This window comes from Durio zibethinus, chromosome 1 (genome assembly GCF_047325235.1).
Source record: "Durio zibethinus cultivar Kanyao isolate XHJ-2024 chromosome 1, ASM4732523v1, whole genome shotgun sequence".
NCBI classification, from domain to species: domain Eukaryota; kingdom Viridiplantae; phylum Streptophyta; class Magnoliopsida; order Malvales; family Malvaceae; genus Durio; species Durio zibethinus.
The window spans coordinates 2,944,784-2,970,377 of record NC_143162.1 but is presented as its reverse complement, the minus strand read 5'-3'; the positions used below and the strand labels follow the sequence as shown (position 1 = coordinate 2,970,377).

Sequence of the window (25,594 nt, the reverse complement as noted above, 5' to 3'; positions counted from 1 at the left end):
ACAAAATTCCTACACCGATATTAATCAATCAACCAACAAAAAATATAAAAAAAAATCCAAAACCTTAATAATAATAATAATAATAATAAAACAGAATTGATAAAAAATCGAAAGCAAAAAAAAAGCAACAGAAAAAACCTAATTACCAAAATAAAAAGAGGAATCGACAAAATTTTTGAACAAATTATAACTTTTTCTTGGATGATAATATTACGAATTAAACTAACAATGTAATTAGTAAAATAAAAACAAAATTCATCATTACCATTAAAAAATATAATTTCATAAGGAGTTAAATTGTAAAAAATGTTAATACATACAATGTTTTATAATAGTGATGATGATATTAAGTTTATAGATTGATTATAGACTAATTTATTTCAATTAATTGATAATGTAATTTCACAAAATTTATTGGTTCATCACTCACATCATATCAGTGATTTTGTGGGTTCAATTTCAATATTAGAACTTCGAAAGTTTTAAATATTCTGACTTTAAACGATAATTATTGCTGGAATAATTGCCACTTGTAAAAGAAAAAAAAAAGATATAATAGATGTCGATGCTGCCTCATATTGATTTCTAAGAATAAACGAAATCTTAAAAACTAACGCCAAAACTAGAAAAATTATGCTTTCTTTCTCCTTTTTTCAAAACCTAAGACATAAATTGGAGCAAGGGGGAAGAAAGATAAAGGCTGGCTAAGAATGAATGATTCTGATCATATTGGCACCAGCAGTCATTTATTAGTTTGACAAAGTGAGTTTGATTATTCCCCCTAGACAAGGCCACCAGAATCTGGTCCATTCCATTGGTGAAGAGGATAAGTTTTGTCATCCATATAACGTTGTTGAGAGTATCAACCATGCTTGTAACAGGCTGGTAAAACTGCAGAACCATTGGATTGGGTGATGAATGAACTTTGTTTTAGTATATCCAAAGTTGCAGTTCGGAGATTTGAAAATGAATTATAAGTGTTTGGATTTAAATTTTAAATTTATTATTTATTTAAATTATTTTATGAATCAATTAAATTAAATTTAACTTAAATCGTCATCACATTCATTAACTTAAATATCTAAATAAATTTTGTTTTTTAATTTGAGAAAGCAAGATTCAAACACTTATTTAAATAAAAAAAATACATCTAATAAATATGTAATTTATTGATAGAGCATTAAATTTTTAATTTTAATAATTAAATTTAAATTTTAATAACTACAAGTAAAAATAAATGCATGTATCCATGATTAAACCAAATTCTTGAGTGATTAATTTATTCGATATTGGAAGAAGAATGCTGACTGCAATTTATGGTAGTGGCCTATGGCTTATGGCCCAATGGTCCCAATATATGTGCCATATGGGGTGGCCTTTACAAAATTGATTTCTATAGCCTTCATTAGGCAGGCCATGTGTGTGGCTAGAGAAGATAAAAAAATTCGAAATCGATAGGTTTCGATTCGATTTGATTTTTTATAATTGGTTTTTCTTTTTTAAATTGAATATCGAGTTGGGTGGCATGAAAAAAAAATTAAAGTTGAGTCGAGGTCAGGTTTTAGACAAATTCGACCCTACTCGACCAAATATATCAATATAAATAATTATTTATTTATTTATATATATTTATACATATATATATTTAATTTTATACTTCTATTAAAAAAATATTTTATTAATTTCGGGTCGGATTAGATATGATTTTATATAATGTCGAATCGAGTCAGGTTCGGATATAAAAATAATAAAAAATTATCAAATCTGATCGGATTCGAGTTTTGCATGTTTAAAGTTGGGTCGGGTTCGGGACGAGTAAAAACTTGCCCTGACCTTACTCGTTGCCATCCCTATGTGTGGTTGGATAATTGAAAAAAAAAATGAAAATTCAATATTTTTACCTAAAATCAAATTAGTTGCACTTAATTTTACTTATTAACTATACCAACTTATATAATGCTTCTTATGTTTATTTTCGATTTTCAGCGTTTTCATCAATGATAATAAACTAGGCTTTTTACTTGCTAATTCAATAATAAAAAAAATGGGTAAAGAAGGAATTTTATTATATTTATAATTTTTTCGTTTAATTTATAAATTTTAAAATATTATTCCTAATCCTTTATTAAATATAATAAATAAATAGAATCAAAATATATTTATGACCTATTCGTTAAATGATTTATTTGTTATAATACAAGAGTAAATAAATAAAATATAAACAAACTTTGCTATGTTCATAAATTTTTGTAATTAATAAGTTTTAAAATATTATTTATAATTATTTATTAAACTTAATAAATAAATAAAAACTAAATATATTCATCAACTGTCCATAAAATATTTTATTAATTCACACCTTAATTTCCATGAATAAAAAGAACTTAATTTATGATATTGGCCGATAGAGAAAAGAAGAAAAAAAAAAGCCTAATGGTATTTATGGTAAATTAAAAAAACTAGGTCATTAGCCCAAGACTTCTCCTTGAATTGAGCCCAAGCTTTTTGGTTCAAGCCCAAGCCTCCACGACCCAATAATTATACAACCAAACATCGACCCGCATTTTTTATACCCATCATCTTCGCCGCCCAACGGATTTTGTTTTGGTTCACAAAATTATAAAACCCTAGGGTTTCTCTCTCTTCCCCAAAGTAAAGATCGAAGTTTTGTCACCATGGTTGGTTCAATTTGAATTCTCTCTTTTGATCCTTTTGAAGAACTCATTTCAACAGTTATTTTTTTTTCTCTTTTTGCTAATTTTTTGTTTAATTCTCTGTTTAGCCGCAAGGAGATTACATAGAGCTACACAGAAAGAGGCATGGTTATCGCCCTGACTTCTTCGAGAGGAAGCGCAAGAAGGAAGCTCGTCAAGTTCACGAGCATTCCGCTAAGGCTCAAAAGGTCTTTATTTTTTTATTTTTCCCTTTCATTTTGGTAATTTCTCTATTTTTTGTGGGGTTTTGTGAGCTATTAATTTGTTTTTGTTAAATTGTTATAATAGGCCCTTGGTATTAAGGGTAAGATGATTGCCAAGAAAAATTATGCTGAGAAGGCCCTCATGAAAAAAACGTGAGTTTCTTTTTTTTTTTTTAATTTATTTTTCTAATTTGGATATTTTCCATTATAATATATTTTTTTAACTATTTGATTTAATCCAATTATGATATCATAGAATTTCTGTTCCATTTTGCACTGTAAAGGGTGATGATAATTTTTTTAATATTTTATTAGCTGACAGTTAGATTCTGTAAATTTCAAATGAAAGCGTGAATCTTGTCATAGTTTATTGAATAGATTAGTTTGATTCATAGTGATAATGCCTATTGTGATCATCTATCGTCTTTCATTAAATCAATGTCTTATTCATGCCACTTATTCCTGGGATGTTAACATGACTGTTTCCCATTTTCATGTTTTTCAGAGTTGTAGTTTTTATATAGTCAGTTGGTACTCAGTGGTCAATGCGTTGGGATAGTTAAGTTGCATTTATGGACAGTGATATTAGAGAAGAGATCAAATGGTATTAACTGCCGTCTTTTGCTCTTCATTGAGAAATTTTTTCTGGGATTAATTCAAACATGCAAAATGAAGTGGAAAACGTATGCATGATTTACAAGGTCTTACCTCCCTGAAAGGATTATGGAGTCATGAAATGAAACTTCCTTTTGAGACATGGATTTCTTGTTTTGAGATGTGTGCATCTTAAAGCTTTTGCTTTGGGTTTATACCTTGTTTTAGAGAGCAGTTATGGCTTCATCATTTCTGTTCTCTTCTTTGTTGATTATGTAATAACTAGGAATTATGTGTCAACAGATTGGCTATGCATGAAGAATCATCAACTAGGCGCAAGGTTGATGATGAAGTTCAAGATGGAGCTATTCCTGCCTATCTTATGGATCGTGAAAACACCACACGTGCAAAGGTATGCTCTGTTTTATGTCATCGACAGATATAATTCATGTCATCAACAGATATAATGTTATGCTCTGTTTAGGTTCTCAGCAACACCATAAAGCAAAAGAGGAAAGAGAAAGCTGGGAAATGGGAGGTCCCTATACCAAAGGTAATAAGATTTTAAACTTTTCTGTTTGTTTTATCTGATTATATGCTTTCTCAATTTTTTTTCCTATAACTTGCGCTTAATTTTTCATTTAACTACAGTTGTTTGACTTTCAACTTTTGTCCTTCTTCAGGTCAGGCCTGTTGCAGAAGATGAGATGTTTAAGGTGATCAGATCTGGTAAAAGAAAAAGTAAGTATATATAAATAGCTTATTTTCCTTTTTTTTTTAATGCAAACCATGGAAGAAATGCAGTCTTTTGTATATGGAGTTTGTTTGCCCTAGTTAAGAGGATAAATGCTGGTTCCTTTCTGTTAGTTTCTTCTTTGTTTTGTCCTCTTGCAGCAAAGCAATGGAAGAGAATGGTTACAAAGTGCACATTTGTAGGACCTGGTTTTACAAGAAAACCTCCAAAATATGAGCGTTTCATCCGTCCATCGGGATTGCGATTTACCAAAGCTCATGTTACACACCCTGAACTCAAGTGCACCTTCAATCTTGACATTATTGGGGTGAAGAAAAATCCCAATGGTCCAATGTATACCTCTCTTGGTGTTATGACCAAAGGAACTATCATTGAGGTATTGTTTTTCTTTGAAAACTATTCATTATGACTTCTGTTTGCTTGGCATCGGTGATACTCATTTGTTTTATGTTGAATTCAGGTGAATGTAAGTGAATTGGGTCTGGTCACACCAGCTGGGAAAGTTGTTTGGGGTAAAGATCCTCCTTTTGTTTTATTCTGCATGAGCAACCCATGTTTTGGTTTTACTATATTATTATTATTATTATTATTATTATTATTATTATTTGATTTTGGTGAATGCAGGAAAATATGCTCAAGTGACAAATAACCCAGAGAATGATGGTTGTATAAATGCGGTTTTGCTTGTGTAAGAGGTTTACTGAAGACATGGCAAATGTGATCATTCAATAAAACATCAAGAGTTCTACCCCCATTTATTTGAGTCGCATCATCTGGAACATTATATTTTCATCTTTATGCTATGTTAAATCTGCTAACTTTCCCTTTTCTTTTTTCTTCAATTTCAGTGTTAAATGTATCTTAGATATTCAAATGTTTAAGACCCAAAATTTTGGTTTCTATATTTATTAATCTGGGTGCTAAAAGTTATGCCTTTCTTTTGCTTGCTTCCAAGTTCTTTCTATGTTTTTATAGCGTTTGTTGCCAATTAAAAATACTATGATAATGTACCAAATCCAAGGGTACCATGGTTATCTGACAAGGCAATAACAGATTCAATATTGAACTTAAGGAAATGAATCTACAAGATCTCAAGATATCAAATAAATCACAAACACCTGATTTGAGCTCCATAGATTGAGAAAAATCTTGTTAGTTTTACATATAAACCCTAACGGTCGGCTTCATTTCAAGGACATAACAAACCAAGTTTATTGTGCAAATAAGCGTCTTAATAGCAGATACGCATCCTCACAACACAAGCGAAAAATGCATTTTCCAACACACATCCGAAAGACCTTGACAGATAATTTGACCAGACTGGAAAGAAATAGAGCTGCAGTAAAACTTCTAGCAACCAATATGAAATGCTAACTGCCAGGGGCAGCCCTAAGTTGGGGTTCAATCACCTGAAGCAAGCCTGTTGCCAGTCTTCTGGTTAGATCCTCCACTGAAACCTTCACAGCATCCCTCCTCATGCCAATATCAGCAGCATATCGACTTACACAGTACACTCCAACTGCTGTAGCTGCCATTCCATAAATGTTTGTAGTAACAAGACGTAACGGAGTTGACAACACAGCTGCAAGAGGGCCACCTATAATCGATATTGCTTGACCACTTTGCCCAATGGTTGCTTGATCTAATACAAGCAGCCCAGTTTTGCAGTAGATCGCAAAATCTTCACAGTTGTTCTTGAAAACATTATAGCAACCAAATCCATTTTCAAGCAAGTATTTTGCTCGATGGACCACTAAATCATTTGGATCTGAGACTGCAAGAGTGCAAGTTCCACCTCGTGCTTTGGCAATAAAGAGAGCAGGGCTAACTGCATACTCAAAACGGTACAAAATGCCACCAGCAAGGAAGCAGCTCAAGCACGAGGAAACAACACCACTACCTTCTTCTGGTGGAGTACAGGTAGGGCAATGCACTTGAGTTCGAGCTGGCCCTGAGCTTACCAAGATGAGATCCAGAACAGTTCCTGTACCAACTTCTTGGCCACGTCTTGTAAAATGAATGACTCTGTCATTTCCAACATAGATGCCTGTTCTCATACAGAAGCAAAAAAATATAATTAGTAGAACAATCCCAGGAAAATATAACTGGCAAATGAAACCCAAAAAAATAAGCAAATAACTCTTCAACAGATCAACTCAAAACATCTAAAATTGAAAAAGACCAACTTTAACTAAATCTAATTCGGAGAAAAGGTAATCTCAATAGCAGCAAAATATATACAATTTCAGAATACATTCTTATCATTTCAAACCAGTGATACAAATTAGCCTTAGGCATTTCATTACTCCCCAGCTCAAATGAAATAAATTATTTAACTTGGCCACCCTTATTTATAAGAAACCTTCTTACTAAGGGCAGTAGTCCCTTAGAGAAACTCGTGGTAAAGGTGCAAGTGATCATAGAAGGCAAAACTATTTATAGAAGTTAGTAAGCTAACCAACAGCATTCATTTGGAATAGCATTCTAATTGGAACTAATCGCGGATAATCAATTTTCAATTAGACTTCTCTCTTGCTTTCAAATCATACAGTTTGCTAGTCGCGGTATATAATCTAGGCTAGGTAACAGAGTAATGCCTAATGAAATCATCATACCACATTATAGATAAGTAACAGTCTTTATGCTTAACCAATTAAAATTTTCAAAATAAGGCACTTGAAAAACAAAATCTAATCCGCCAATTTAAAAACAAAAGAAGCAAGGACACTGGTCTAGACCCTTTCATCAACAATTCAATGTTTTAACTTTTACTTTCTTAGATCATCAAATGCACTCGGAAAAAAATGGGTTTTTCCCATGATTTAATGTTTATAAATCAAATATAAGCTAAAATTCAACTATACCCATATTTTGGGGTACGTTATTCGGATACTGATAGTTAAACAGTGGCAAAAACATCAAACCCACAACCATAAACTACAAGAAATCAACAGAAAATGTAAAAATAAAGGAAAGGGTGGAAGTAAAGAACCGTGATGGGCATAAATATAAGCAGTCCTCCATGAATAAATATGATCCCCTGGTTTAAGGCTCTTCTTGTCAATTCTGCTTTATCCATTCGTTCATTCAACAAAATTTGACCAAAGAAAAAAAAAATGATGTTAAATCAAAATATCAATCTAAAAGAAACCCAAATAGATTACAAAAGATTTGGGAAAACTAAAAAAAAAAAAATTAAAAATAAAAACCTGTTGGAAAGCAGCCCCATGTTTATTCCTCCTTTGTAAGAACGGGAGAGCTTGGCTCGTAATTCTGGGAATCTGGACTATCTGGTTCTATTTCGTGATTTCCTTTTTAAGTTTCGAATATTAAAAAAAAAAAAAAAAGATTGCTTTTAAATTTGTAATAAGGTTGTAACGGAAATCATCTCCATTGGTCGCGAATTCCCGTACAGACGGTTCGAGGTGTGTTTGGTCAATTGACTGTTATGTCCCTCTGCGTGGAAAGACAAAGTCCTTCGTCGTTAAGGAAAACCAGAGCGACGGTTGTTGTTAATTAGTTGGAGTGAGATTTGGTTACGTGGCACTAACACTGGTTTTTAACTTAGGGCAGATTTAGATTCCAAATACTGATTAAGGTGACAATTAAAAAATAATAATTAATATATTATTTTTTAATTTAATAAAAATATTGTATTAAATAAAAATTTTAAAATTATAACAATTTAATTATATTTACATTTTAAGTCTAAAATGAGATATATTAATTAACAGACCCGTGCTATGCTGCGAACTTATTTTAATTATGAAAATATTACAATCTGTAACTTGTTTTAACTATAAAAAATTAAGTAAATAGTTAGACAATATTGTTGTTAGCTGTATATAGATCAAAGTGGAAGGAAGCCCACAAATAGATCAAAGTGAAAAGAACTCACTAAAATTTGTGATGATCACCTTGATCATTGCATCTTTCAAGCTATATACAATGATGATCAAACTAAAGAACACATTTACAATGCTTTGCTCGTGGAAACTATAATTGTACCAAAAAAATATAACAATTACATACCATATAAGGTACTGATAGCACTTAAAGTAACATCTAAAAAATAGTTGGATAATTAGAACTAATTCTTTGCATAGTTTTTGCAATGAACATCCAAAGATAGTTATCACATTTCATGAGTACATGGATCTCCATGCTCGTTGACAAAGCCATTAAAATTCATACATGCATTTTTTTAATGTTATACATTATACAAAGCTAAGAATGAAAGAAGTAACACAACATAAATAGAGGTAATGAAGAGATCTTCATTTACGGAAAGTGGAAGGATTATTGATAGTTATCGCTTGTAGTTCATTGGAGCCTTTCCTTGTTAAAAGAAATGTGAAGGCACCTTCTTTGCTATCTGTTTCAAAATTTTCTTTTTGTCTAGCTCCTCAAAGGGTGAGATCCTAAACCTAGGCATTTGGCGTGGTTTCAGTTGATTTTACAAATTCTATAAGCATATTTTTAGTTCTTATGTTGATAGTTTGATTAAACTATGACATATTAGCTGATTCAAAATATCATGATAGTTTGATAAAATATGACAATTTGATTAAACATGATTTATCAAATAAAATGATTAGATTCGCATCAAAACTCAAATTCATAATTTCAGCATAAAAATATCATCAACATAATCACTCATCCTTCTTGATTCATTCTCACATCTCTTATCTTGATGTTTCCTACAATCTTTGATACCATCCAAAATCTCAAAACCCGTAAAACTTTTCTATTGCCTTTGTTTATTTGATCTAAGAATATTAGATTTCCTAAGCCTATTTAATCTCAACTCATTTAGAAGAAAAAACAACAGGTTAATTATACTTTATTAAGATATTTAACTTTAACCTATTTGAACAAACAAATACCATAAAACAAAAAACTAGCCCTCAAACCAACAATCCAAAAAACCTCTGAACAGAACAAAGTTTAAGAGATAATATCCTTTAAAGTGAGCAAAAAAGATTTGTTATATAACTCCAACATATATATAAAGATTGATAAATTCAAATGGAATTCAATAATCAAGATGTCTCAATACCTCTTAAAGCAGACATCCCAATAAAAAGATTGAAATTATCCTCATGAATGAGCTTTCAATCTCTAAAAGCCCCAAAAAACTACATATGAGGTATTTTATTATAGGAAGAAAATCGATTATAAAATGCCACGAACAAAATAACTAAACACTGATAAATAATAATAAATAAAAATTTCAAATAATTACGAATAATGCAACTGATTAAAATCACTTAAATTAAAATCGATGAAACAAATCTTTATGACTCATCATCTAACTTGATGTCAAAACCTTTAAAAAACAACAAATAGTAAAACCTAGCCTAAAACCTTGCAAAATTAAAAAAAAAACAAATTATACAAAACTTAATGAAAATACATAGCATAAATAGATCTTTTTTAACAACAAAATGATAATTTATAAAGTAGAGACAAATATCTCACTTGGATAATACAAATTACTTTATCATGATATAAGGTTTTTTAATAAAGATGGAAGTAAGAATTGACAGAACTTTCCCTGGCAACAACTGAAAAATCTTTCAATTTGCTCTAATCGTTGAATGCTATTCCATCCAACATGACATTGGCATACATGAAAGATAAAGGGTAGTCATAATTACAGTGCTGCATACTTAAAGTAAAATGATGCTACAGTCGAGCAGATTCTATCATGGAGACAATCATATTTGCAACATAATGTTTAGATGTCTAGATTACTTATTTTATTGCTTGTCTTATTGTACAAAGCACAAATGTCTATTATAACTTGTAAAATCATACTGTCTTCAGATCATAAAATCATGATTATGTTGGCACATATGGTTGACAATAAATGAACATAATCAATTTTTTGGAATTTTAAAGAAGGTTACATTCATTGTTAACAGTTGCAGGTATTTAATCTTGGGATGCCAATTAAACTTGTAATGTAATGTATATCTTTTTTCATTTTTTCCTTAGAGTTCAAAAGAAGGTTGCATTTGTAGCTATATTTAACTCTGGGAGATTAAATGCATAATGCTAATATATGTTTCTATCTTTTCATAATTTATTCTTGCACTCTTAGTTTTGGCCATGATTAAAGAATTTTTTTTCTTTAATAACAGACATTAATAACCTAAATTCTGCAATTTTTTTTATGAAACTCCAACTCCAAATCATGTATTTCATCGAATTGTCATTTAAAAAATAAAAAAAGTTTTTAATTACATTTAGACTTTCAAATTAAATCACAATTCTCATAAAAGTATTGAAGTATAATCAGATTGATAGTCAAAATCCTCCTTTCAAACAATAAAACATATGTAAAGAACTTTACTTCCTTCCAAAAAGAAATGCTTGTAATAGCTATGTGACCAACAATTAATTACATTAAAAGTAGAAATAATCACACCCTTTTGTAAAAGAACTCTCTAATTTTTACAACCTAAGATCAATTATTCTGATTTTTTTATACAAGACATTGTAGATCTAGAAACAGTATAACATGTAGATCTTTTCAACACTTTTTTCGTATTGAAAAAAAATGAAAGATATATATATACACACACATACGCACATACACACTTAGGCTTGGCTCTTCCTAAATTTGTTCTATATAAAAAAGTATCTCTCTTAAACTTGTTATGATGATCCCAAAAGCATAAACCAAATCAAATAAAGAATAAATACAACATCAATAGCTTAATACAATAAAGACAAAGCGACAATAAAATTACCTCAAAAGCCAAAATAAAATTAAAAAAAAAATGATCAAACTTTAACTTTAATGTTCATCCTAAAAGTTCCAAAATGATTTCAAGATCAATAAATTTTTACAAACTACAAAAAAATATGAATAAAATTAGAACAAAATTGTAATTACAAAGTTAAATACCAAATACATTGCATCATAAAAAAGGCCCAAAATCCACAAAACAATATGCATGAACAAAAAAAAAATCAAATATAAGCTATTATAACATTGACAACCACAATATTAATTTAAAACCCACAAAATAACATGCATGAAAAAAAAAATCAAATATAAAACTAATAGCTTTCAATCAAAAACTCAAAGCCTAAAGGCCTAAAGTGACCTTTCATTCTTTCAAGATAAAAATAACTATGATAAATCTTAGCTTCATACCAGAAAACACTTAAAAATCCACAAGGCATGTCATGCTGGTCCACAAATTTATCGACATAAAAAAGATAATGTGTTGCATTCTTACATTAAAGTAACTTGCAACTTCTCTAAAAGTAAGCCATCAATTTAATAAATTTCTTAATAGTAAATTCAACAAGTAGTAAGGAAGAGTTTAATAGTTTTCCCAAGGAAACAGCTGCATCAAATCAAGATTACTCCATTATATATCATCTTGCTTTGGACACAAACTCTCACATAACGCACCATTAAAGGATTAGTCTAAAATCCCTAAAAGAACAAGTGATGAATGATAGGTTTATAGGACGAAGATAGCTAGGCAAAAACAATTCACTTCATATGTCAAACAAACCAACACACAATTTTCTCTCATATGAATCAAAGAATTTAACTTACTGCTCTCTTATAGCACTAACTCATTTCTATAGTAATATTGTAATTCAACATAATCTGAAGGTTTTCAATACATGACCACCCATTGTTTCTTTCAACTCCTCTCTCTTTCTTTTGGGCAGAGATAAAGAAGACATAGTTTTAGTTGGCAAAACCCTCCCCACAAATAGCTTCCACTTTGCATCATCACCCATTTTTTTTGTTGAGCTTTAAATTTGAATTGTCTATCACATTTACAAAGCAAACAATATTAATGTTCTTGATAAAAAAAATAGAGAAGTAATCATGCTTGCAGGCCAACAATGCTTGTAGTAATTGGAAAAAATAAATAAATTGACCCAATTGCTTTAGAAAAAGATACATAGATGGGACTTTTAAGACCAACCAGACTTGATACACTAATAACAGATAATGATGGATTTCATTTTACTTGCAAAGTGAAACTCTGCAAGAATCAAGCTGATTACAAATGGAGGAATGGAGTCTAAAAAGCTACCACATCCGCTTGCACCGAGAGCACCTTCCTCCGTTAGCCTTTCTCTTGCATGAAGCAACAATTTTTTTTAATGAATATATATAATCTATCTTAGCTTTAATTTTATTATTAAAATAATAAGTGGATAAAAATATGATTGTTGGATAAATTTAATATAAATAATAAAACATTATCAAAATGGTAATTTAAAAATATGATGAACAATCGTACTCATTTTTGTCCGTTCAAAAGATTTTTACATTCATAATATTGTTATATAAATTTAGTTATTATTTTATTTTAATGTATATATATTTAATTATCTTAGCTTTAATTCTACCATAAAAAATTATTCTTGGATAAAAATGTGATTATTGGGTAAATTTGATACAAATAATATATTATTAAAATGGCAAATACGAAAAATACATAAACAATTATACTCATTTTTGTTAATTCAAAAGACTTTTCATATCTGTGCTTTATATATATATATATAGATTATAAATAATAATAATTTTAAATTTAACTTTTAAAGCCGGGATTGTTTCTTGTTTATTATTTATTTGAATAAGAGAAAATTAAAAAAGAAATGTGTTCTAGTGGGCTTTGAGCCTGATCAAAAAGGCCTCAGATGGTGCTATTGATTGAAGAGAAGCCCAGTCAATGGGCCACCAAAATTTTTGTTCTCTTAACTCTATTTAAAAGAAGCATTGGCATAAAATTAAGATTCGATCTTCAAAATTAATTATTTCTTTTGTTGTATCCTTTAGATTTTGATTTCTTTTTATTTAAAAATTTTTTGTTTTTACTACCCATAGTAGCGTTGATAACTTTAAATATATAAAAAAAATTATTTGTGATACTAAAGTTGATAAAATAACTCATAAATACAATATTTAAATTGAATTCATTATATTTTTATTATATTTTCTATATAATAAAAATATAATATCTAAATATACAATCACAATATACATCAAGTAATTGTGAACCATTCTAGGCAAATATTAAAATTTTGATTCAATTTGATAGTGGAGTTTCATTTGAAGGTCACAAAAACCAAACAAAGTCATGTAAAATAACAAGTGAGTAATTTGATAAGTGGAATGTTTTAAAATCGTTTAAAAACAAATGGATGATGACATGCACGGTGAAGCACAAAACGGACGAAAACAAAGTGGGTTCACATTTCCAGCAGCCCACAAAAGCCATTGGGAATCGGAAAGCCACTCATCCCTCGTGGGAATTGAGCGAGTAGCTCAACCACTGAGCTAGCTTCCGAATTGATCTCTAAAATTTTGTCTACCAGGCAAAGTCTAATCTTCAAAAGATGTGATTGATATATCTATCAAAATTAATCGAATCTCAAAAAAAAATTAAAATTGATTCAAAATCAACCTTACTTTATCGGAATTGATTAAAAATATAAAAAAAATTCATATCTAAAATGTCAAAATCAAAAGCGATTCAAATTCAAATTCAAAATAACATATTTTGAACTATTCAAATTAGAGAAAGATTCAAAATCAATGAAAACCCAATTTTTAACTAAAAAAGATTCAAATATAATTATTTTGAATTGCTTAAAATTAAAAATAAATTAAATTTGAAGTTAATTTAAATAATAAAATTGATTAAAACTTGAGATGGTTCGAGTTCAAAATAATCCCAACGTGAATCTAAAAACCCAATTATCTGCACAATGCAAAAAATCGTTGAAATTATCCTAAATATAAGTACACATTTGCAAAGGACTAATGTCATTGGCACAATTGTTTCTTTGTTGTTGACGTTTGTGTCAAAGTCTCCATGACATATGGCATTTTGGTTATTCAAAAAGAGACTGCTTCTGTTATGTCGTTTTACATGAAAGATTCCTTACGGGAAAGATGATTCTAGAAGGAGAATTTAGTATGTTATGCACTTATTGGAAAAAGTTTGGCCACAATGGTTTTAAAGTGTCTGAAAATGAGAAAAAAAATTTAAAGTTGCATTATTAAAAACTCAAAACAAATTTCATTCAAATCATAAATAAAAAATAGCTACTTTAAAATATATCTTTAGGATTAAAGGTAACCATTAAATAAACTTATTATTTAAAATATGTTATAATAATATAACACAAAAATAATATTAAAAAATATAAAATAATATAATTTAAAATTAAAAAAATATATATAAATTTGATAAAAATAAAAAAATATATTTTATATCTGACATTTCAATATGAATTTGACATAATAATTTTTATATTTTATACATATTTAACATAAAAAAATGCTATGCATACATAAATAGTCAAATCTATCACTAAAAAAAGTAAAACTTTTTATTTATTTTATAAATGGAATATAATGTTTATATTTTTTAATGAGATAATAGGAGTTAAATTATTCAACTTTTATGATTGATATCTTGTGTCCTTTTTTATTTTTTAATTTCAACCTTCATGCATGACAAAGTAATCTTGAATATATCTTGAGTTGACGAAAACATCAATAAACTATCAAAAGAATCCAACATATATACAAAAGTAAATGAAACACACAAATGGCCATTACCAACACAAGTCCTCATTGGCACGATTGAAATATGTATATAAGTTTTCTTGTACGTATAAGAAATTTAGTGAATTTAAGCAACACGATACCAAACAATCACTCTCACCCCTATGATTCTTGTTTTTTGTTCTTTCGAGCAAATTAAAAATTTGAGTTTTAATTAGTGTCGTATCTTTTTTATCACATATTAAATTATACTTAATTTTGTTAAGTAAATACTTTAAAGACACTCTTTAAGATTATACATAATGTATTGAAAATTATCAATAAAATTATTAATAAAGATGGTTATGAATTAAATCAAATTAATTTTTTAAAATTCTTATTTAAACCTCGACCTATCAAACTTGAGGGATCCAAAATTTTTTAAAAAATTATTAATACTTTAATATGTTTAATATATTTTCAGTAGTGATTTTAATAATATTTTAAATATATATTTAAATTTAAATTATATAAAAAATATTTTTATTAATAATTTAATATCTTGATTGAATCTAAAGATAATAACATGTCAAGGCAAGATGAATTTTTATTTGTTTTGAACTTGATTCGATTCAGTATTAAAATATTATTTTTTATACCTAATTCGACCATATATATATAAAATCGTAACCCATTTGATTTTATTCGAAATTAATTTAATATAATATTCATAAAATAATTTTTTTAATATAAATTATATCTTAATTAAATGTAAATATAATATTTTTATTAAGTTAATATCTTAAATTAAAGTATTGCATAATAATTTTATTAATATAATATATATTTATAAATATAAAATTAAAAATAATATATATTTATATATTAAAACAAATTTATCTAAAATTTGACTCTATTTCATTTTTAAAAAATTCGATTCAATATGACCAAAATCCAATTAAAAAAAATCTTATAAAGTCATGTCGAATAAAAAATCAACGAATTCGAATATTATTGTTAACCTTAATCAAACCAAGTTAAAAAATTTATTGCAAAAGTTTAACTCGAATTAATTTAAATCTCCAAGCTAAATGACTAGTTTGGCCCAGGAATAAATCAATTATAAATTAGGTAAATAATTTGGTTTGAAAGTAAATTTAATTGTTATTCATTTTATTTAATACATAATTATTATTATAAATAAATTTTAAATTTTAAAATATAAAAATTAAAAGACAAAAAAAATTAAAATTTTGACGTTAACATCAAAATGGAGCCGGCCAAATTGGGCAAGAAAATAAATCAAGCGCGCTTCACGCGAGAGAAAAATGGAAAAGTCACACTATAAAATGGACGAGGCAAAAAAGTTAGGCAGAAAAGAAAGGCAAAGTCTTTGCGTCTTGGCCAATTAACATCCACCACCTGTATAAAATCACAGTCAATTCCAAGCAAATCCCCTCACGGAATCCCAACCTTCTCCTCTAGCATATTCCTTCCGCCGAATATCCGCACTGTTGAATCTAAACACACCACCTCATCTTCTAACGCGGCATCCACCAGGATAGCCAGGCAATCTCCGTACGTCACCCATTGATCCTACGTGCCATCCTACGTGTCACTCTCCACTTCCAGAATTGTTTAGAGGACCAAAATCCTAACCGTTAAATTCTCAGTTCCCCCTCCCTCTTCCCTTTCTCACATCTGCAAATCCCAAAAAAATTAAAAGGGCCCAAAAATAATTAAAATTCTCTGTTAACGGAAAACTGAGAACGCTAGCTGGGTTTTCACGCCATGGACAACGAGACTCAAACTACGGCGGCGGCGACCTCGAATTCTAGTGCTTTCTCGTTCATCTCGAAGGGGTGGAGAGAGGTCCGTAACTCGGCCGACGCGGATTTGCAACTCATGAAAGACCGGGCCAATTCGTTCAAGAATCTCGCGGCGAGTGTTGACAGGGAAATCGAGAACTTAATCCAGTCGGCGGCTCCGACTTTTTCGGTACCAGTGATCCGGCAATCCTCGGAAATCGACTTCATGAAGAAGCTGCAGCCTAAGATATCGGAGTTTCGGAGGGTTTATTCGGCGCCGGAGATTAGCCGTAGAGTGATGGAGAAATGGGGGCCTAGGGCGAAGTTAGGGATAGACTTGTCAAGGATAAGGAGCGCAATGGTGGCGGAGGTGGATGAGAACGAGGCGGAGGATATGGACGGTATTATCGATGTTACTAAGGTTAGGAAAGGTAGGAGGGCCTGGTTTAGAGAGGAAGGGCAATTTGGGGATTGGGAACCAATTCGGGCCTTGAAGACAAGGTTAAGCGAGTTTGAGAAGAAAAATTCTTCTGTTGAAATTTTTGGTGGGTTTAAGAATAGTGAATTTGTGGAGAAAGTTAAATCCAGTTTGGTAAGCTCTTTTTTCTGATTTTTTGTTGGTTGAGACTTGAGACTGCCTTTTTTTTTTCCTGTTATTTGGCGTGATTTTCTTTTCAATATATATAATTGATGTGTCAAGTAGTTAGGAATTAATGTTAAGTTTTTATAAGGGTATAAAATTGATGGTTGTAGTCTCATGGATGTCAGACAATTGCCATCAGGTTCAATTATTTGTTTTGGGTTTATGCCTCATATTAGTTTCAGAATTCTGTAATTAGTCTTTGTTTGGACGGGAAGTAGGGAATTTGATGAATATAGAGTGGCCGATGTAGTTAGAAACTTGAAGTGTTTAGGATACTGAATTTTCTAAATTATACCCAAATATTTTCACAGGTTCATTCAAGATTTTAAGACGCTTGAATTCTTATGGTAGAAGAGAAAAAAAAATTAAAGGGGCTTGGAACTTGGAAGATCATTATCTTACTAATGAGTATTGCACCTCAGACCATGGCTGTGAAGTGGGAATTTTTATTGTTTAACATGCTTGGTGATGTTGTCCTATTCATCATAACAAGAGCTACTAACTGATTACTGATTATTGGTACATATATGGTTTTTGTTTCATTTTTTTTTTATTTTGGTTTCTTGGATGTTGTACGTTAAATCAGAATTTACATGTTGGTGGTTTGAATGAAGATGTAATTTTTATGATTTAAAAGCAAAAGATGAAAGTTGTGGTAACTTTTAGATACTAAGGCCTCCTATAACTACTAAACTTGCCACTAAGGTAGACTTGGTGGTTATGGCTTTTAAAGGCTGAATCCAATGGCACACCTATTACTGTTTTGTAACAGGAAGATTAAACAATGGCTGCTGTAGAATTCATGTTAATCAATTGGTTCATAACCTTTAGCTATGGATGCAGGAAGTACTACTGGAAAGAGAATGCATTCATATCTGAAGGCTAGTAAAATTGGCTTCCCTGCTTCAGTTCTACTGCTTCCTTGTACAATACCCTTTGATTGACCTGTAACAGTGAGTAGTATCTTGGCTTAATTAGCTATTTGGTCCTTTTAATCTGGATACACTTGGTACTTTCAAACCAATTAGAAGTATCTTAACAGATCTGATTTCCCTATTAGGAAGCCCTATACTCTTCTCTTACTGATTAGGATTTAGGCATTGTCGAGAAGAGAAATTATGTCAAAGTATTTGTGGAAAGTTCAGATATTGTGATGTTCATGAGGCTAAGAGGTAGTGTATTCCTTTCCCTTTGACCAACCAATTATGCCGAGGTAATTAAAACAAAATATTTCTTCATCAATTGTCACTCTTAGTAGCCTGAAACAAACATTCATGTAAAGTATTTTTTTCTTGAACATAAAGTTCTTGTGATAGCTAAACTGGTATAACTTGATGTGTAAGCATTTTAGTTTGCTCACCCTATAATATTCCATAAAAGGAGGATTTGTTATAAATATGTTGTTCTAAATATCCAGCTCTAGATGGATGGTATTTAGTTGGATCTTGAACATTTTAGCTTGTAAAAATGTTGTTTGTATACTGTAGATGTTTATGTTGTGATTTTTTTATGTTGATTATTGTAAATTAAAAATCCTTTAAGCGCACAATTGTTTGATAAGATTATTTATTTTGCAGAAAGCAATATACACGGAGCCTCAGGAGTCAAAGGTTCTCTTCTCAACCTTTGGACTTTCACTTTTTCCTAGTGTTATTTCATATTTCCAATTCTTTGATGCGGGTATGTCATTTATGTGTTTCAGGCAAACAATTTTTCATTCATTGTCAAGGTCCTGTTGAAGTTTTGTTTTTTCTTTTGTGACGGGTATATCAGTGTGTATAGCATAATTGATGGCTTACAGATTTGCCAAGTCCGTAATAATGGCATGCATGTTAGGTAATAAGCATGAAAGCCATTCATACAGTCTTATAAAAGCTAGTTCTGCATTAAAGAATCTAAGACTGAAACTCCTTTGTGATGATAGGCTGTGATTCTACATGAATTTAGGGTCTATTAGCTACTGGCATGCTTGTATTTATTTGGCTAGTTGGTTATTTTGTTGGGATTAGTACAACATGTTATAATTATATTTATATTCCTATGTGTGGCCACATTGGAGTTAAACCATAATTTCTCAAATTGTCTTTTGAGTTGACCTGAATTAAAATTTCTACCTTATCCTCTGCATGGCATCTTGGACATTCCTCTATATTTTAAGGCGAGTTCTACTTTTCATCATTTAATAGCCAATTCTTTGGGTTGATTATGGTTGACAGGACCTTGCAAGGGGATTTAATGCCTCTTGACATCAGGAATTTAAGCATGGGCTTATCTAGCTGGAGAACCACCAAAAATGTGCATGCATTTAAATACTTCAACTAGAAGAAAGTTTTTGGTTGCTGACTGATGTCTTTTTTGCTTTGAATGATAATAAATCTTTTTATCACCTCAACTTTTCTGGCCATTTTTTAAAATAGATATTTAATATTAGTTGAATTTGTGGAAACATTTTCTCATCGCTGGAGTTTTTAACCTTATACTTTCTGTCCATCTGCTTTGTATTTTTGTCTATTTGATCAATAATGTGGTTCCAAGCCATAATATGTCAATAGACTATACAAGTATAGTGAACCAAATTGATGTAGTATTGTTGAACATTCTATTCCTAACCTTTTGGATTGGGCCTTTCTTGTTTTCTTCACGGGCATATTCTCTACTAAACTGCAGTCTGCTATGCTTGTTCTGAAATTATTAGAGATAACTCAGGCTTCACCAGTTATTTCTAATTTCTAACACCTAGCATTAGCGATGCTTCCGTCCTGATCATCTCATTACAAATATCTCTATCGGAGGATGGGGCCAATTGTATAGAGATAATGAAAACAAACATGGCTGTAGCTTTTAATGGATATTGCATGCGTATGAAAACATGATCAGAGTTTAAGATGCTTGGTAAAATATCTGTTGCATTGTGCTGAATGCTTTTCGTTTTTTTCCTGTCTGATATAGGAAGTACCCCCACTAGATGTACCAGAACTGTTAGCCTATTTGGTAAGGCAGTCTGGGGCTTTTTTGGACCAACTTGGTGTTAGAAGAGGTAAGTTGCTGTATCTCTCATATATGCATTTTTTCGTTTAAAATGTTCTGTCATGAGTAGCTTTTTGTTCGTTGAGTTTGAAATTTTGTTTTCCTTATCACCTTTCTGTTTTATCTATTTTTTTACTGTGTCTTCTGTACATTTGAAGGGTTCTGTTCTCTCGTTTCTGCTTTCCATTATGATTCCCTTTGTAGGGCCACTGTAATTTCTATTTCAGTTAATTTCCTGTCTATTTGGAATCTGTAAAATGTTCTATAAAAACTTCATCTGACCAACTAAAGCAGCTGTTTTACACGTGGATAAAATTGGGGCAACCACCTTGAATGACCATTGTGATGGAACAATCATCAACTTTTAATGTTTGAAATACTCTCGAATGTTGTTTCTCTGCTGGGAGTAGTTAAGCTGAATAATTAATAGTCTGTCGTTCACCTTTCTGTGGCAGTTGATTGTTGGGGAAGTAGTGAGCTGCTGGATGCTGGTTTTAACTTCTAAACATCCTATAATGTGACAGTGAAATAAAGATTTCATTTCATTTTTCATATATGGTCATGCCACCTTTCAAATATTTCAAGAACTTAAGATAGACAGAAATGAAAACTTCCAGTTCCTTTTCTTCCCTTTCCTCATCAGTTTCTTTATTTTGAGGTCATTTATGCAGTCAGAACTGATGTCATTAGCTTGCTGCCTAGCCATTTCACATCTTAGGAAAAGAATTATTTAACGTCCTTGAAAGTATGAGGCAATTTATATACTATATGCTTCCCCTTTTGTTGCTTATTTATCCATGAATAATGTATTAGAGTATGGAATCTAACTGCAAGTAGTTTTTACAAGTTTCATTAATGTGATTTCAGATATATGTGACAAGATAGTTGAAAGCTTGTGTAGCAAACGGAAAAACCAACTTGTTTGGCGTTCCCTTGCCGCTGGAGAACCGCCTACTGTCGACAATGATAAGATAAATGATGAACTGGATTTAAGGGTTGCCAGCGTTCTTCAAAGTACAGGGCATTGTTATGAGGGTGGTTTTTGGACAGACTTTGTGAAGCATGATGTCTCAGATGGGAAAAGGCATGTTGCCATTGTGACAACTGCCAGCCTCCCATGGATGACAGGAACTGCAGTAAATCCACTTTTTCGGGCAGCATACTTGGCAAAATCGGCAAAACAAAAAGTCACGCTCTTGGTTCCCTGGCTTTGCAGATCCGATCAAGAACTTGTTTATCCCAACAATCTCACTTTCAGTTCACCAGAGGAGCAGGAGAATTATATACATAACTGGCTTGAAGAAAGGGTTGGTTTTAAGGCTGATTTTAAAATCTCCTTTTATCCGGGAAAGGTAACCTTTGATGTATTGCATCATGTTCAGTCTTCTCAATCATTAAACATATTACTAAATGACAATCTTTTGCTAATTGTTTTTTAGTTTTCGAAAGAAAGGCGAAGCATAATACCTGCTGGAGATACTTCTCAATTTATCCCATCAAAAGATGCTGACATTGCTATTCTGGAAGAACCTGAACATCTGAACTGGTATCATCATGGTAAACGCTGGACCGACAAATTCAACCATGTTGTTGGTATTGTCCACACAAATTACTTGGAATATATTAAGAGAGAGAAGAATGGTGCTCTACAAGCCTTCCTTGTGAAACACATCAACAATTTGGTCATTAGAGCATATTGTCACAAGGTGTGTGTCAATTTTGTTTTATGCTTGTGTGGCATCTCTGAATATCATTTTTTCATTTCTAAATTGTATAATAGGTTAGGTCTCTGCTCATTTTATCAGTCATTTAAAAGTCTTATTGGTAAACTTCAAGAGTCATTCTTTGTATTGCATCAGGTTCTTCGTCTTTCTGCTGCAACTCAGGATCTACCAAAGTCTGTGATTTGCAATGTTCATGGTGTAAATCCAAAGTTTTTAAAAATTGGGGAGAGAGTTGCTGAAGAAAGGGAACTCGGGCAGCAAGCCTTCTCTAAAGGAGCATACTTCTTAGGCAAGATGGTCTGGGCAAAGGGATACAAAGAGTTGATAGATTTGCTGGCAAAGCACAAGAATGATCTTGATGGTTTCAACTTGGATGTGTATGGAAATGGTGAGGATGCACATGAAGTTCAGAGTACTGCTAAGAGGTTGGATTTGAATCTTAATTTTCTGAAAGGAAGAGACCATGCAGATGATTCTCTTCATGGGTAAGGATCTTCTAGGCACTTCTTTTTTATGGATGCATTCGTTCTCTGATCATTTGCTGAGATGATGATTGTATTTTAAAAAATATATTGACGAGGAATCTTCATCAAGCTTCTGCAAAAATAATAATTTAATCAGTATAGCACTATAGTTACTCCATTTCTAACTTTCTAACATTCTCTTCTTTTCCTGAAGGTACAAAGTCTTCATAAACCCCAGTGTCAGTGATGTGCTCTGCACAGCTACTGCAGAAGCACTTGCGATGGGAAAATTTGTAGTATGTGCAGACCATCCCTCAAATGAGTTCTTCAGGTCATTTCCCAACTGTCTGACTTACAAGACATCTGATGACTTTGTTGCTAAAGTAAAGGAAGCATTGGCAAATGAGCCTCAACCCCTTACCCCTGAGCAAAGATACAACCTGTCATGGGAGGCTGCTACCCGAAGATTTATAGAATATTCAGAGCTTGACAGGGTTTTGAATAATGAAGATAAATCTGCAAAATTCAGATCAAATGAAAAAATAATTGCAAAATCAGTTTCAATGCCAAGCTTTTCGGAGATGGTTGATGGTGGTCTAGCATTTAGCCACTACTGTTTCACAGGGAATGAGTTCCTTAGACTTTGCACTGGAGCAATACCTGGTACACGGGATTATGACAAGCAACATTCTAAGGACCTTCATCTCTTACCTCCACAGGTGGAAAATCCTATTTATGGCTGGTAAGTAGATGTAAAGCCTGTATTGACAATTAGTCACACACTGCCGGTAGAAGCTGCTAACCATGGTTGTTAGTCTAAAGGTTTCTTTTGCTTCAGTTAGCTGTATATTTGTTTCTGAAGACAGATATCTAGACAGTTTAGAATGAGTTTTGTTCTGTTTTCTGCCTTTCCTGCCGTTTCTGTTAATAGATCAAAATAGATACCAAAATATTTTAAATATAGGGAAACCGAGTGATCATATGTTGTAAGTAATTATGTTTTAGATGTCAGCTCAAGCTGTAATAAAGTGATGGCAATTTTCCTTCCTCTTCTGTTTTCTAGGTTTTATCTTTTCTGGGATTCCATTTTGCTTTTAGTCTTGTGTATACATAAATTGTTCTCCCTCGAGTACATTTAGCTTGGTTTCTTGAGAAGAGATGCTTTACAGATGAAAATCCGTGTGCAATCAAACTGAATGACGCATTCTTGTAACTAATCATATTTGAACGTCAAAACAAGCTATAATAAAACTGTTAGGACTTTCTTAATCTTTGTTTTCTAGGATTCGATTTAGCTTATGATCTCAGTGCTTAATAATTTTTTAACTGTCTCTTATGTATTGAGAGAAGATATTTGAAACTACTTTCTTGATGAAAATCTCCCTGCATATGCTTTTAAGTACGTTTGTAGATGCATCTTGCGAGAAACTACTCTTCTATCAATAAATTGTTCTTAGAATTGACATGGATTCAGTTAGTCAACTGGATTCAATACAAGCTTGAAGCTGAAGTTTGATTGAATTTCAATTTTTAAAATTGAATTTGACTCAATTTATTTGAGCAGCTTGAGTTCAATTTGATAAATTAGATTACGCTTGATAAAATTATAAATATAAATATTAAATTTTTATACTTTTTGTAATTTGCTTGTATTTTTAAAGTATATTTATATAAATGTTCAATAAGGTTTGCAAATTTTTCAAATCGAGCATTAAAATTTTTTAACTTAATTTAATTTTTTATTTGAGAAGTTCGGACTCAAGTTTCGGTTCAATAATTAACGAGTCAAATACAAATTTTTAATTACTCAAATTTCAGTAGCTTATAAATAGTTTTGAGTCTTTTAATGTAGAGACTAAAACCGTACGTTTTTTCTTGTCATCCTGATGATGATATTGATATAGCTTCTACAACTTACGTTAGTCAATGTGTGCTCATATAGAAAGCTATGGCACTGCCTCAGTGGTAGTGATAGCTAGCCAGTTATTTATGGGTATAGAGATTTTTACATGATAGGGTTCCTTATGATTATCATTTTGTTTTTTGGTCATTTGGATTTATGGATAGCCATTTAGAGTAGTGGTATTTGGAATTTGGAAATTGCAATTTCTACATTAATGTTAAGACAAAAGTGCTATGAATATAACAGATGTTAAATTATATATAGGAGTACATATTTCCCCCATGTTTCTACTCTCTAGGGCTAGAATTTTTGATTGATGATATAAATGCCTTTATCATTACTGTCCAAAAAAAAAAAAGCCTCTATCATTATTCTTTTGGACTAACTTATGAGCTGATGGGACTTTATGAGCTACTTTTTCCCTGCAATTTCTCTAATTTGTCTTGAGTTTTTTTTTATAAAAATGTTTGCTTGATATTAAAAAAAGAAAATGTGGTCTGGACATTGGATTCCGTCATTGAAATTAAACAGGTTAGTCTGGAATTCATGGCATATCATCACCAAAAAGCTGAAAACCAAATAAAAAGGGAAAAGAAAATCGATAAATTCATGAAGACAAAGAAACCGCTAGCTGGCAATAAACTCTTTTGGGCGTGCGGTTCACGTGTGAATCCAACTTATTCTGTATTTGTGGTACACCTACAGGTTAGGAAAATGGTGTTGAGTTCACAATCACTCAAGTAGACTGGTTTGAATCACCATGCATGTGATTCCCATTTACCACCACAAACTTGATCATTACTCCTAACTTATTACGAAAATAATATAAGTTGCCTTCTTCAGAATTAAACGAGGAAAGGGTCTTCAATGAGCAATTTCATATCTAGAATCATCCTAGAAAACTTGTGTTATTATCAAGTCATTCGTGAATCTCATCTAATTTTTTGAACTTTCTACTGATTCTACGAGTGTAAAACATTAATTTATCTGTGATTGGTTCCTTTGATATTTACTTAATCCGGTGACAGCAAAATTTACAGTTTTCTATGCCTCATTATTAAGCTATGGGATTGCAGCCTATTGTTCAGACTGTTAAAGTAGTGAGACCTAAAAAAACATTTTACTGACATCTATTCAGAAAGAAAAATTATGTTTCCCACGTTCAGTTCTTGCCTGAATTTAACTTTGACAAGCCATAATCTAATGCTGTAGAATAT

At 31.2% G+C, this 25,594-nt stretch overlaps 3 protein-coding genes across 4 annotated transcripts; 2 read left to right on the top strand and 1 right to left on the bottom strand.

Annotated features, from left to right (window-relative positions):
* Positions 1-2,580: 2,580 nt before the first annotated feature.
* Positions 2,581-5,019, top strand: LOC111311655 (uncharacterized). Its single transcript, XM_022911227.2, is given in 10 exon segments — positions 2,581-2,678; positions 2,783-2,902; positions 3,003-3,070; positions 3,815-3,923; positions 3,996-4,064; positions 4,195-4,252; positions 4,406-4,641; positions 4,726-4,740; positions 4,742-4,777; positions 4,890-5,019. Coding segments are annotated over 10 exon segments (732 nt in total). The 5' UTR covers positions 2,581-2,675; the 3' UTR covers positions 4,908-5,019.
* Positions 5,020-5,369: 350 nt separating this feature from the next.
* LOC111311656 (NC domain-containing protein-like protein) lies at positions 5,370-7,751 on the bottom strand. The gene is made up of 3 exons (XM_022911228.2): positions 7,475-7,751; positions 7,258-7,331; positions 5,370-6,312 (listed from the first exon to the last, which is right to left on the bottom strand). Exons 1-3 carry the CDS (start codon positions 7,492-7,494, stop codon positions 5,636-5,638), a joined length of 771 nt encoding a protein of 256 aa, XP_022766963.1. The 5' UTR covers positions 7,495-7,751; the 3' UTR covers positions 5,370-5,635.
* An 8,754-nt stretch (positions 7,752-16,505) lies between these two features.
* Positions 16,506-23,522, top strand: LOC111311654 (digalactosyldiacylglycerol synthase 1, chloroplastic-like). 2 transcript variants are annotated; one of them, XM_022911225.2, is made up of 7 exons: positions 16,506-17,208; positions 18,837-18,869; positions 20,209-20,296; positions 21,154-21,638; positions 21,726-21,992; positions 22,146-22,495; positions 22,689-23,522. In XM_022911225.2, the coding sequence occupies exons 1-7, from the start codon at positions 16,600-16,602 to the stop codon at positions 23,218-23,220; spliced, it is 2,364 nt and encodes a 787-aa protein (XP_022766960.1). In that variant the 5' UTR covers positions 16,506-16,599; the 3' UTR covers positions 23,221-23,522. The 2 variants fall into 2 exon arrangements, with proteins under 2 accessions (XP_022766960.1, XP_089614905.1); XM_089758779.1 differs by lacking the exon at positions 20,209-20,296 and having other exon boundaries at positions 18,837-18,939.
* The last annotated feature ends 2,072 nt before the right edge of the window (positions 23,523-25,594 follow it).